Raw genomic sequence first — 13991 nt, 5'->3', positions numbered from 1 at the left:
TCTATTGTTAGTCCTCTGCTGGGTGCAAGTATTTCTCCTGACACCTCCTGGAATACCAGTCCAAGATGAAGGCACAAAGATATTTACAGTCAAAATAGCATTCACAAAACAAAACTGAATTTGGTATAGTTACATACAGACATATACTAATCAGTCACACCCACCACTTATTTATGCAGGACACAAAAATGCATGGTCTAACATCATAGGGCCAGATTTTTAAGAAGGTACAAACACACCTAGAAGGATTTTCAAAAGTATCTAAGGCTATGTCTAGACTGCCTACCTTGCAGCTTCACCACTGTGCTACTACAGCGGTGCCGCTGTAAGGTATGCAGTGTAGCTGCTCTTTGCAGGCAGGAGAGAGCTATCCTGCCAGCAAAATAAAACCACCCCCAACGAGGGGGAGTAGCTTTGTCAGTGGGAGACCATCTCCCACTGACAAAGCACTATCCACACTGGCGCTTTTTGTCATTAAAACTTTTGTCAGTCAGAGGTTATTTTTTTCCCTCCACACACCACTGACCGACAAAAGTATTAACAACAAAAGTGCAGTGTAGACATAGCCTAAGTGCCTCTCCTATGAATTAATGTTAGTTGTTCAACTGAGACTGTTGAGACAATGAGGCAAAGCTTTATTTTCTTCTAGTTTGTTATTCTAGGATTGTCACCTTCATAGAACTCTAGAGTTTAATGCAGATACTTACCAAGTTTAGTTTCCCAATTTTAACAAGCTCTTCTCCGTCTATTGTAGTTTCTTTCATGTGTATGGTGACTGAAAACACAGAGTGTGAACGACTGCAAAATAAGTCAGTCAGTTTAAAACAGACATCCCAATAAAAACAACTTTTCTTCTTTTTGCAAGACAATCACTGATGAAGTGCTACTGATGTCAGTGGACTTATACCAGGAATAAGTTTGGCTCATTGATTTTTATAGATGGGCACTTTTCTAATACATCATCTTATTTTACTAGGCATGCTTCTAAATAGGCCCTTTAAAAATGAGATCCTCTGAAAGGCACTAATATATTAACATAGAAGGCTCAGTATCAGAAAATTCAGCCCAAAGTTTAGGTTTCAGGAAAAAAAATTAAGACATAAAAGCAATAAACTCTACAAATATTTTTATACACAACTTATGGAAGCTTTAAAAAAAGAAAATGAACATGCCCTGTAGTGTTTGTAACCAATGCACTAGGTACACACAGGTACAGTATAGGAGAATCTGAAAAGTATTTTTATTGTCCAAGCTATGTAAATACAAGCAAGCAGTATTCAGTGATAAAAATTTAAAATTCAGTTTTTATCTAAGCCATTAGTAGAGCTTAGGACTTATTTTTAGCTTGACAGTATCCCATTTACAAGTCTCACCACCATTGTGACATTAGTAAGGGATATGCAATAAACACTGGAGACACCACTAATATGCAGATGCTTCTGATTGAGAACATATAGATTTCACAATGCATAGAAACAACACACAAGCAGAACAAAAATTATAATCCTATAACCAATTGAAACTATGGGAAATTTAGACAAAGTAATGATCCTGATGCCCTTATCTGAGTTAGAGCAGATTGCTATTCTTACAAAGTAGCAGCAGCCAAACAAGATCAGAATATCTTACATCTCTTTGATAATGAGGTCTCTAGTGCCCCAACTTGCTATTACATTGATTCGCTATTGGCTCAGACATCCTCCCTTGCTGACAGAAGGGTGGTTAGAGAGAAGGAAACTATCTTTCCAAGAAAGGCCTATCAGCTAAGTGACTACAGCACACCATAAGTATGTGATCTCTGTAGGTATATTTACACTACAAACACTGTATCTGCATAGCTACATTGCTGTAGCTATGTCAGCATAACCCTGCAGCATAGACACATTCTACATTGGTGGAAGGGGTTTCCCCCAATCGATGTAGGAACTCCACCTCTCCGAATGATGGCAGCTACATCAACTGAATTGTTCTTCCATTAGCATAGCTGCGTCAACACTGAGAGTTAGGTCAGAATAGCGAAGTAAGGTCAGGGGTATGGATTTTTCATGCCCCTGACCATCATAGCTATACCAACCAGCCCTATGTTCCAGAGGGAATTTGTTTCAGTTCATATTAGTACATATAACACTTTTCACTCACTTACTCCTAAGGCAATCAGGCTTTTTGTTTGTCTTTTGCCTAGCCAGGCATTTGTCACAAAGCTTCAAAAGCTAAACTTAGTACTTGAGTTACTATTAAGTGTTGTTATTCTAGGTACCATATTGAGGAATGTTCTTTTTCCCTTATGCATCTTGGCAGAGGTCTGGTAGCATTCTGGTGCTTGTGTTAACTGGACATCATGAGTGAGTGAGGAGGCCTAGTCTAGAAACAGCATGCTGCCCCTCAAAAAGAGCTGCCTATGCACATGACTCCACAGGCATTGCCTGCCTGTGTCTTCCAAAGGCAGAATACTTCCAGGTGTGCCTGTGTTGTGCTGCATTCTCCACACCCTGCAGGATGATAGAGATGTGATTTACAAAGCCACAGTAGAGCCCTAATCTTGAGAGCCTAAACTAATATGGGGACCACAAGCTCAAGCAGGGTTCAGTGTAATTTCAAAATCTTTGACTGTTTTGGTCACACCAGGTTTGTTACATCAAAAATATTACATCTTATAAGAGGAAAGTTTTGTACCTAGAGTATGCATTCATGTAAGTAGCTGCAGTTGTTCTTTTCGCTGCTCCTCTTTCCAAAATCTGATACACTTCATCCTTGTTGTGCACAGTTATTTCTTCCAATCCTTTGATAATCACACCCCTCTGCCAAGATGGGAGTTTGTTACACATCTTTTTTGTTACACATCTTTAGTCATTCCAAGAGTCCCACTTAAGTTTTAGAATTCAGATTTGTACCTTGTTACGGGGGTCATCAAACATTTGCAGTCTCTCCCCTACATCAGGAGAGGGATTCAAAAGATCAAAAAGCTCCTCATTGTAGATTTCCAATAGGGATACTTTCACAGAAAATTCTGTACCGTTGTCTGAAAGTTTTTCAAATATTTGATGCAATGTACGGGGGATTATACCAGCTAGTGGATCCTATAATTAAAGCACAGATGAGTTTATGAAATACCAGTACCAAGAGAAGACCAAAGGGACAGTGAGCATAAAGAGGACAATTAAGTTTAGGGAAATCAACATAACTTGTTTTAAAGATGAGAGTCTGACACAAATAGACCATTTTTCATAGGATAATTTTCAGAGCTTGCAGACAGGTTTGAAACAAAATCAGGTTTATCTAAGAGCATATTCATAATTTAAAAAAAAGATGTTTAATGGTAAACTCTTAATGTTAGAGTAGGTGAATCTGAAATGAGAGCTTCAGAGTACTTGCAAGAGACTAGTTCCAACCAAGTTTTAATTAGCTACAGCTAGCCTTCTGCAATATACTCACATTGAATTACAACTCAGCTAACGAGCTTTTAATAGGAGGTCAGATTTACCTCTTCCCATGTATATTCTTCATTAGGTGATCTCTCCCCTTCCATTGTGAAGGTTTTTCCTGTACCAGTTTGGCCATAGCTGTGTGGCAGAATTTGAAGATTAAAAGTATATACTTGAAACTGAAGTTACATGTTAAGAAAGTAGTTTGGGGCACTTACGCAAACACGGTACAGTTGTATCCCATAATAACTTCATCCAAAATAGGACAGACAACATTCCGGTAAACCTCAATTTGTTTTGCTTGAGCTCCGAAGACCTGTTGAGGCAAAGTCAGTAGATCACATTTAGCTACACTCTGATGTGTTTCATCACTTGAGATTAGCACATAGTACAACTCCATGACTGATTATTTAGAGGGAAAATTTTTCTAGCAGACATCTAGAAATCAGTGATTCAAAGAAGCGTTACCATATCAAACGTGTAAGTCTTCCTTGCCGTCTTATCGTTTACTCCTCCAGTACGGACGCTAACTTCCTTCCTTGTATGGTCACAATCTACAACGGCATGGGAGTTTGCTTTGCGCTCCGACACATTAAAGGGCCTAAAAGACAAGATTTAAGAATACATCTTTCTCATCAACAAGGATACGAATCAGGTTTGGCTAAGTGGTGCTTGTATTTTGGTTTAAAAATCCAAAAGCAGCATACCGCTTGCGCAGTATAAACAGCAAAATATACTTGCTTAATCTAGAGGAAGTTTCCTCCATTTAACTTCAAACCACTAAAGAGTGTACTTGATGGATATTTGGCATGTTTGCAGCTATTTTGCAATGTTTGTGCATGCATTTTCAACAAGTTTATTGCATCTAGAACACAGGAGAAACACATACAATAACTAATGTGAACTAAAAAAGTGAAGTTTTATTTAGACTTGTCAGTTTGTCTAACAATATGCCAAATTATATTTCACTAAGGGTTAAATATACTGCATAATTCTTATTGTAAACATCTTTATAAGAAAATCTTGAATGTAGCGTGATCCACCACAGATCCCTAGCAATACATCTAGTCAGTCATTGTGACTTCTCAGCAGTGGTCATCATCCAGAGTTTGAAGAAAAAGCCCAACCTCCTACAAAGCACGTGCCCAATTGTGTAGTGTTCTCACATGGAGCTGTGAAGGAAAGGATTTCTTCTTGAACCGGTTATACCCTAAAGCACACATTTTTATTAACCTTGTGAATACCCTTTCACTTAGACCAAAGACCGGGAAACAATTTGGTTAGCTAAAATGGCAATGGAAGAAGTTGCCCAACGTGGTTATACAGTAGCTAAACTTCTACTAAAGTTGGTTTGATATGGGTGATAGACTAAGTTTCTCATTGGACTGATTGCTTGAGTACAGTTGAGAAAAGAGGGACTCAACTTCATCCCATGTTGATGGCCTTAGGGCAAAGCCTATCTTACCCAATTTTTAAGGCACCATGTAAATTTACAATGCTTATAAATAGAGCAGTAGATATCACCAGAACCATTTGAATGCGAATACATTACTGCTATTATGAAGACCTACTCACAAGCATTAACAAAAAAACAAAGCGAAAGAGCTTTCCAGATATTTGAAGGAGAGGAGAGTTGTTTAAGGGATTTTTGGGAAGTTTGATAGAAATAGGATTTGTCATTTAATGAGTTGCTGTCTTCAAAGGACAGGAGCTACTATAAAGTCCTGGAATGGAGTTCAGTCCAAGGGACTAGGTTGCTATAGAGATGTCCAGAACTGTGTGAATAACCCTAATACTAGACTTATGGAGCCAGTTAATATTTGCAATATATACTGATGTTTAGCAAGGAGGAGGCAGAATGGAGTTTTTGTCTGTTAGTTTGTTGTGTGCTTGCTTGCCCTGTACCTGCTTGATTGAAGTTTACAGTGTAGTCTCTTTTGGGGGCTGTGTGCTGTGCCAAGCAGCCTGCTAGCTAGGCTGAGAGCTAACTAATGAGGTTCTATCCTGCTATCCTTTGATCCCTAGTCCCTTGACAAGGGGGCATGGCTAATTCAGGGCAGACAGGGGTTTAAAAAGACAGCTCCTAAGCAACCAGAGGAGCTAACAAACAGCAGAAGCAAACAGAATAGTTTTGAGAAGGAGCATGAGAGCCATATACACCTAACACACACACTAACACACACACACACTTTAGGTCAATAATGCCCCCAAAAAAACAAAACAAACCCCTGAAAGAAGTCCGGTGGCAGAGTCGGGGCTATCCAGTTTATTACACTGAATGCAGCATGTAAGATTAGCTGCCTTGTGGGCAGGTGCCATATGTATGCCTTTGGAGCAAGCAACTCATGCCCCTCAGAGACAGAGTATGGGCTCTTGAGACCAGAGTGGCTGAACTGGAGGAGCTAAGGGAAATAGAGGTACATAGATGAGACTTTCAGGGACACAGTAGAGTAGTCCCCCACCCCCGTGGTGTGAAAGCCTCTGCTGTTGAAGAGCATGAACATCTCAGAGAAGGCAAACATCAAGCTGGAGCAAAGGGAAACAATCCCATAGTTGGGACCTTCCTTCCAGATGTCATGGTATCCTCTCGCAGTGATGAGAAGGAACCCCATTTATTAGGAAGAGACAGGCAATAGTAATAGAGGACTCAATTATTAGAAATCTAGATAGTTGGGTTTGAGAAGACCGGAAGAACCGCATGGTGAATTGCTAGTCAGGTGCAAAGGTTGGAGACCCCTCAAGACATCTAGATAGATGTATGTGCAATGCTGGGGAGGAGCCAGTGGTCATGGTACATGTAGGTACCAGAGACATAGCAAATGGTAGGAGAAAGGTCCTAGTGCAGGGTTCTCACAACAAATTTTTTGGTGGCCGCTCTGACAATTTTTCCTAAAATACGTTAACAACTTTGGGGAAAACAAGTCCAAATCATTGTAATTTATTTATGTAGGGGTTTTGTGTCTCCGAGGGGGGGGGGGGGGGCAGGGCCCAACCATTGTTGGTGGCCCTGGGGGAGGGGCCCAAGGCCTCCATGGTAACATTCTCTGAAATGCTTCCACTTCCATATGCAGGGCCAGTTAAGACAGGCAGAACTGCAGGGTTTCAACATATGGAAGAGATGATGGCGTTGGGAGGAGGGATATAGGTTATTAGGAACTAGGGAACTTTTGGGGAAAGGAGGAGCCTATACAGGAAGGATGGGCTCCAACTAAACCAAAATGAACCAGACTGCTGGCATGTAAAAATAAAAAAGGTCAGAGGAATTTTTGAACTGAGGGATGGGGGAAAGCAGCACACAGTTCAGACAGACATTCCTGAGGGAAGGATTTATTAAAAGGGATACTCTATTCCCTGGAAAAGAGAAGAGGATAGAAGTTGATAAAGTACAAGTGGGAACTGAAAAAGAAACAGTCAAATGAAAGAGTCCCATGTAGTCATCACAAAGACAGACAACTAAATATTGAGAATTTTTACAAGCATTTTTACTTGTTGCCAGGGGATGTCATGAAAGCCAAGAGAGTAAATGGGTTTTAAAAAGAATTGGATAAATTCATGGGGGATAGGCTCACTGTGGCTATTAGCCAAGATGGTCAAGGATGCAACCTCAGGCTCTGGATAGCCTTAAGCCTCTGACTGCCAGAAGCTGGTACTGGGTGACAGGGGGTGGATCACTCATTAATTGCCCTGTTCTGTTCATTCTCTCTGAAGCATCTGGCAGTGGCCACTGTCAGAAGACAGGATATTGAGCTAGATGGACCATCGGTCTGACCTAATATGGCCATTTTTATATTACATTCTTAATAATCCAATGCTCACTGAAATCAGGAAGGGAAGTGGCACACTTGAATCTTGCCCCAAAACAGGCAACTTCAAAAAAAGCTATACTCATGTTTTGGAATATCCTTGGTTTACATGACCCTCAAACCACCAGCAGCACCACATATAGTTTTAGGTCAAAATCTCATTGAGAGTCTCATTAAGTGTTTGTTTGCTAATCACAATCAGAAATTAATAAAAAACCTCTTCAAAAACATCCTCTGAACCCATTATTTCATAAAGTGAGAATACAAACACTAGTTTGGCCTTGCCTACACTCATAAATAGCCCCACTCCAATCAATGTTACTATACTGACTCTGAACCCTAAGCACAGACCAAAGCTGTGTTTACACTGCCACTTTCAGCTCTAAAACTTTAGTCGTTCAGGGGTGTGAAAAAAACCACACCCCTGAGCGACAAACATTCTAGCACTGAAAAGCGCCAGTACAGACAGCGCTTGATAAAGCTACCACCCCTCTTTCGGGGTGTTTATTTTTTATCGCCGGGAGAGCTCTTCCCCGGCGATAAAGCGGGACTACACTGCTCATGTCACAATGCTGTAACGTGGGCAGTGTAGACATACCCAAAGATATGCAGTGGTTGGCAAACTAAAAGGTTTGCTTGGAGCATTTTTTTGTGTGTGTACTCTTAGGGGTCATCACCAGTACATTTGCACAGACTGCTGAATAATGTGTATTCCCAAGTGTATCTTAGTAGTTCTCTTCATTAGTTTATGCCAACACCTTATAAGAAATTAGACTGGAAGCTCTTCAAGGTGGAAAGATGTCTATTTTGTCTTGTATAGGACTAAGCACACCAGCTCTTTAATCCTCACCTATAACCCCACATTGAACCATTTGAACTAGATTATGCAAAGTGAGCCATTTTCTTCAACATCCTTTAGGTATTGAAGTGATACAAAGTTGAGCTGGCTATGAGGAATTTTGTAACATTGCACATCTCCAATGGAGTCTCATACAGTAACAACATATGGTACATTTATTAATACAATATGCAGCACATCCACATTTAAGGTCCAGAATAAAGTGCAATCTAAACATGACAACTCTGACATTACCCAGGGTATAATCTGGACTGATGAAGAGCTGTGTCCCCTAAATTTTCCAGCCTGGGGTGAGAAGCTGAAAGCCTGGTCTCTCAGCTCCGCTGGCAGCACCCTGCCAGGATCCCAGCTGCCCCACAGGCTCTCAGTGGGCCACCTGGGGCTTCTGGCCTCCCCATTCCATGCAGGAAGATTGCGTCGGGGGGGGGGGGGGGGAGAGGAGAGCCACCCAGGGCGTCTCACACCCAGGGAGCAGGGTCCAGCTGTCCCGGCTTCTTGGGCGCCCCCTTGCTGGGAGACAAGACACCCACCATTCCCAGCCTAGAGCACTGGTGGAAGCCACCCGGGCATCTCACCCGGTCTTCCAGCTGGGAGCAGGATCCCAGTCGCCCAGCTCTCCAGGGGAGTTGACAGCTAACAACTGATGTAAAGAACACAGGTCTACAGACACTGAGTCGCCCTAACTACACCAACATAAGCCCAACATGGCTCTCCTTGAGGTGGTTTTATTATGTCTGCATAGCAGGGGAGTTACATCACCAGGAGGAGCATTTCAGTGTGTACACCTCCACTGTTTTGTTGACAAAAGCAGACATTTGTTGACAAAACTGCAGTGCAGACAAGGCCTAAGACATACTCCAAATCTGGAGAGCAGCCACAAACTGGTTCTCCAGAGACAAAAGGCTAGCAAATGGGCCATCACCTGGTTAAGTGGCCATTCTTTGGCAGGAAAGAGGTTGAGGGTGAAAAATCTACATCTTGTATAGGAGCATGAGCTTTCGTGGGTGAATACCCACTTCTTCGAAAGAATGCATGCATTCACCCACGAAAGCTCATGTTCCTATACATCTGTTAGTCTATAAGGTGCCACAGGACTCTTTGCTGCTTTTACAGATCCAGACTAACACGGCTACCCCTTCGATACAATCTACATCTTGACAATGAAACAGGGTGGAGATCCACGAAAGCTTATGCTCCAATACATCTGTTAGTCTATAAGGTGCCACAGAACTCTTTGTTGCCATCCACAAAGACTGTCTCCTGAACCCCACCCGGAGATGATTCTCAAAGAAGAGAAAAAACTATAAAAAAGGAGAGTTTAAAAAATTCTACTACAAAGCTGTCATGTAAGGGTACTGTTAGGCTAATGTTAACTTGTCCAATTAGTCTTACTTTAATATAGTTCAGGCATTTATTTTCTTTGACGGGAGAAGCATACTTTGGTAAGACATGTATTTGCAAGTCTGAAGCTCATCATGCTTTGCAAACATATCAGGCCTGGGCCAAGACTAATGACGAGATGTCCCAGACTTGAACTTCTGAGAACATACTGAAAAATGGGCGCTTTAGTTAAAATGTCCCCTCAGCCATAACTACCTCACCATTAAATCCATCCTTCTAATGCTTTACACGGTTCTGACCACAGGAGTCTTTGGCAGCCTCCTAAGGAGGCCCCATATGGATGCTGTCCAGCACTAGTTATTTGCCTGTGGCAGTAACAGAGAAGCACCCACCACCAAGGTAGGGTAACCAGATGTCCCAATTTTATAGGAACAGTGCTGATATTTGGGGCTTTGTCTTATATAGGCGCTTATTACCCCCCAACCCCGTCCTGATTTTTCACACTTGCGGTCTCATCACCCTACGCCCAGGAGGAGCGGTCACGGTCACGGGGGGCACCGCACCCGCTTACCTGCATCTCACAACCACCTGGATATTCTTGCCTTTCTCCTCTTTCTTGGCGCCGCCCTGGGAGCTCATGGCCGCCGTCGCCATTGTCACGGGGCGCGGGGAGCCTGCGGAGGAGAAGGATGCGATGAGTGCAGACTGGCCGCTCCCCGATATGCGGACAGAGCTGAAGGGACAACAGACCGCCCCCCCCCAGCGCTCTACAGCCCTGTCCGACAGCCCGGGCGGGGGAGCATCATCCCCCCCCCCTCCCGCAGGGCACCGAGCGGCGCCTTGCCCTGCTCACACAGGGAACCCGGCACCCAGCACAGCGGCAGCCGGCCACGGAGAGGGAGCACTGCCCAGCAAAGGAGCCCCGAGCTCAGGCGGGGTCCTTGGGAAAGGGGGGACCGACCGACCGACCGGAGGGGCCCCCCCCCCGCGATTAGCGCGCAGCCTCTCTCCCCAACCCCGGACTCACCCTAGCCGACCGTCGCCACCCGCCAAGCTGCTCCGGCCGCTTCCCGTCGCTACGCGCCTAGCCAAGGGCGCCCCTTTCCCTCGACAACTTTGAACCGCGCGCCAGCACTTCCGCAGCCAATCAACGGAAAGCCGCGCGGCGCGTGGTGCAGCATGGGACTTATTTTAAATTTCGGGAACTTGGGGGCAAGGTTGTACTTAAACTGACGTCACACAGGCGTGCGGACGGCGCGCTCTTCGGCCGTGAGCGTTCGGGACTCGAACCAGGTCGCTTGCGTTCCACGAAGCAATGGTTGCTGGGAATGGTGGTTCCCCTCCCCGAAGAACTGCATGCTGGGAGTGGTAGTGTCTGCCTGCAGATGATCACTTGGTTCCAAGAAGGGATGTGTTGCGGTGCGTGCTACGGCGAATCTATCCCTCTGCAGTCGGATCGGGCACTGCGTGCTCTGGACTGTCGCCTCATGCCGGCAGTTGTATAACTGCTGTCGGGGGAGGGTTTGGGGACATTATTACACCTGTATTCGGTGGCTGTAATTTACCCTGTAAAGATATTTGCATCACAGGAAGCCCATGCAATGTAACCCTCTGAAACCGTTCCCTGTTGTTTTTCTTTCCGTACAGCAAGAACGATGAACAGACGCTCCTGTCATTCGGTGTCTCTCCCTACCCCTTGTTGTACTGCCGGAAGCGGAATAAGGGGGCTCTTCTACCTTTTAACAAACAATGTTGTTTTCAGATCGATTACAGTATAAGGGTCTACTTTCTACACAATATAGTGGGAGCAGCTGTCTCTCGCTGAGGGAATTAGTCACTTCACTGACTTGCTTTCAGACAGCAGTTTCATTACTAAAAGTAATAGGTTTGGCATCAGAGCCTGAATAAACTAGAACTGCACAATGACGAGTGTTGCTAGAATCCTGAAGAGCTGGAGCAATGGGCAATGAGGTGCAGTCCCTGGATCAGAGCTCCTTCATGGACCACACAGACAAGAAAGAATGGATTGGAATTTTGCAAGGATGCATTTTTATTTGGCAAATGGCGACATGAAACAGCTTCATCACTACCTGGTACCACCTCTCTTAAGAGTTAAAACAATGTCTGCAAGAACCAAAGATATTGCAGTCTCATGCAAAGGCACTAAGAATAAGGCATAGGAATCATCCACATATGATATCTTTATATATAAAAGGCCATTACTGTTGAGCTGCTAGTCCAATCCTAAACAAATGGTCCTGGCTCATTCTAAAAATAGGCTGAGGACCGCAAAGACCAAGACCAATAGAGACTTTACACTGATTAATACAAGGTTAATTTGCAGCATTTCTGAGGCAGCATTACCTATTGGCTTCCACATAACACTTGAGTGTAAGGGTGCCGCTAAAATGAGATACAATCTGCTTATACATTACATATTTAAAATACTACATTAAAAGAAAATTACTTAGCTTGCAAGTCAAAAGTTAGTAATGCCAGATTCACTTACCCTTGCAATCTTAATTCTTCCCCTTTGTCCATCAAACCTCTGCACTGAATGAGGCAGGGATCATGTAGAAAAAGCATGTAATCATGTCATTAAAAACAATATCATAACGTATATGCAAAAGTGTGTCAAATTAGGCTGTACAGGAGACTATAGCTCTGGTATTTCCTAACTTCCTAGTTTTGTAAACCAAACTTTGCAACTAAAATAACTTCATTTTAATGTAGGTTTTTGGTATGTAATTTTCAAGGTACGTTGTGTTTAGTTTTTTAAGGAAAACTAAAATCTCAGAAACAAATTCTGGCTGGTTTACGGAAAGTGGCATCCAAATGGGAAAACTAATAGATACAAAAGCAACACTGATTGCAACTATATTCTGATTGAGTCCACCCTTATTCCCAGCCACCTTATGCATTCTGTGTCCGCTAAGCATAAAAATAATTTGCACAGGGAAGTGTGTCAGGGCTATGGCCTGATCAAGGTATCGACAAGTATATGTACATAAACATGTAGATTATGTGCCATCACCTACACTTTATAACAACCCCTTTGCAATATTCACTGTGGAGGAGAAGGCTGAATCTGAAAATTAACTTCTACCTTCTGCTCCAAGTTCTGGCTGCAGTTTCTTTTTTGGTATGCAAGTATGTACAGCTGTGATGGAATGTCAGAACAGCACCTGCCAGAATTTGGCTCATAATATAAAATAAGACAATTACTAGAAAAATACATGTTCTATAAACAGGTTAGAAACCATTCAAACTCCCATTTAAACCATAGGAATCTATTTTAATGGGAATTGGATCAGGCCTTTTGGTATTTAGGCCTTGTCTATGCTAGGAAAAATGATACTTTAGTCAATCAAGCTAGCTGAACATGATTGAAAAACCCAATTTAACACAAGTGTAGGTCCAGTTTAACACCTTTAGCTCTATTTTATAGGTCAGTTTATAATGTAAGCAGAACCTTTTTTCCTAGTCTAGCCAAGACAGAAGACACAAAATGAACAACAAGGAAATGGCATTTTGCAAATAAATAAGATACTTTTAAAATTGGGAAAGAGGTTCAAAAGTAGTTAGATAGTTGTTTAGGAAGCTGACCCTAAAAAATGTATGTCAACTATAACAAACATATTTCATTTATTAAAAAAATAGAAGTGACATAAAGTTATTCAGACCAATTAAAAAAATATATTGATTTCTGTGGTGCTGAACATGAACATTTGTTGAGCAAACAGATAAATATTGACTGAACATAAGAATGGCCATATTAGTAAGATCAATGGTCCATCTAGCCCATTACCCAGTCTTCCAACAGTGGCCAGTGCCTGATGCTTCAGAAGGAATGAACAGAACAGGGCAATTACTGAGTGTTCCGTCCCCTGTTGTCCAGCTCCAGCAGCTGGCAGTCAGAGGTTTAGGGCACCCAGAGCATGGGGTTGCATCCCTGACCATTTGGGCTAATAGCCACTAATGAACCTATTCTGCATTAACTTATCTAATTCTTTTTTGAACCCAGTTATACTTTTGGCCTTCACAACATCCCATGGCAATGAGTTCCACAGGTTGACTGTGCATTGTGTGAAGAAGTACTGGTACTTCCTTTTGTTGGTTTAAATCTGCTGCCTATTAATTTCATTGAGTGACCCCTGGTTCTTATGTTATATGAAGAGGTAAATAACACTTCCTTATTCACTTTCTCTACATCATTCATGATTTTATAGACCTCTGTCATAATCCCCCTTAGTTTTTTCAAAGATGAACAGTCCCAGTCATTTTAATCTCCCCTCATATGGAAGCTGTTCCATACCCCTAATTCATTTTTGTTGCCCTTCTCTGTATCTTTTCCATTTCTAATATATATTTTTTGAGGTGGGGCTACCAGAACAGTATTCAAGGTGTGGGCATGCCATGAATTTATATAGTGGCATTATGATATTTATTTTCTTATTATCTATCTTTTTCCTAATGGTTCCTAACATTCTGTTGGCTTTTTTGACTGCTGCTGCACATTGAGCGGATGTTTTCAGAGAACTATCCACAATGACTCCGCAATCTCTT

At 42.6% G+C, this 13991-nt stretch overlaps 1 protein-coding gene across 1 annotated transcript in view; it reads right to left on the bottom strand.

The window, feature by feature from the left end:
* The window catches only part of KIF11 (kinesin family member 11), a 38815-nt gene extending 28736 nt beyond the window's left edge, over positions 1–10079 (bottom strand). The window contains exons 1-7 of the mRNA XM_065408152.1: positions 9997–10079; positions 3891–4023; positions 3641–3738; positions 3482–3560; positions 2892–3077; positions 2674–2798; positions 708–798 (exon numbers count right to left, since the gene is read on the bottom strand). Of these exons, the coding sequence (XP_065264224.1) occupies positions 708–798; positions 2674–2798; positions 2892–3077; positions 3482–3560; positions 3641–3738; positions 3891–4023; positions 9997–10079 (795 nt within the window). The remainder of the gene's footprint in view (positions 1–707; positions 799–2673; positions 2799–2891; positions 3078–3481; positions 3561–3640; positions 3739–3890; positions 4024–9996) is intronic.
* Positions 10080–13991: the final 3912 nt, after the last annotated feature.

Source organism: Emys orbicularis, chromosome 7, assembly GCF_028017835.1.
Source record: "Emys orbicularis isolate rEmyOrb1 chromosome 7, rEmyOrb1.hap1, whole genome shotgun sequence".
Classification (NCBI taxonomy): domain Eukaryota; kingdom Metazoa; phylum Chordata; order Testudines; family Emydidae; genus Emys; species Emys orbicularis.
Note: the sequence above shows the minus strand (reverse complement) of the source record. Positions and strands in the feature narration are given on the sequence as shown.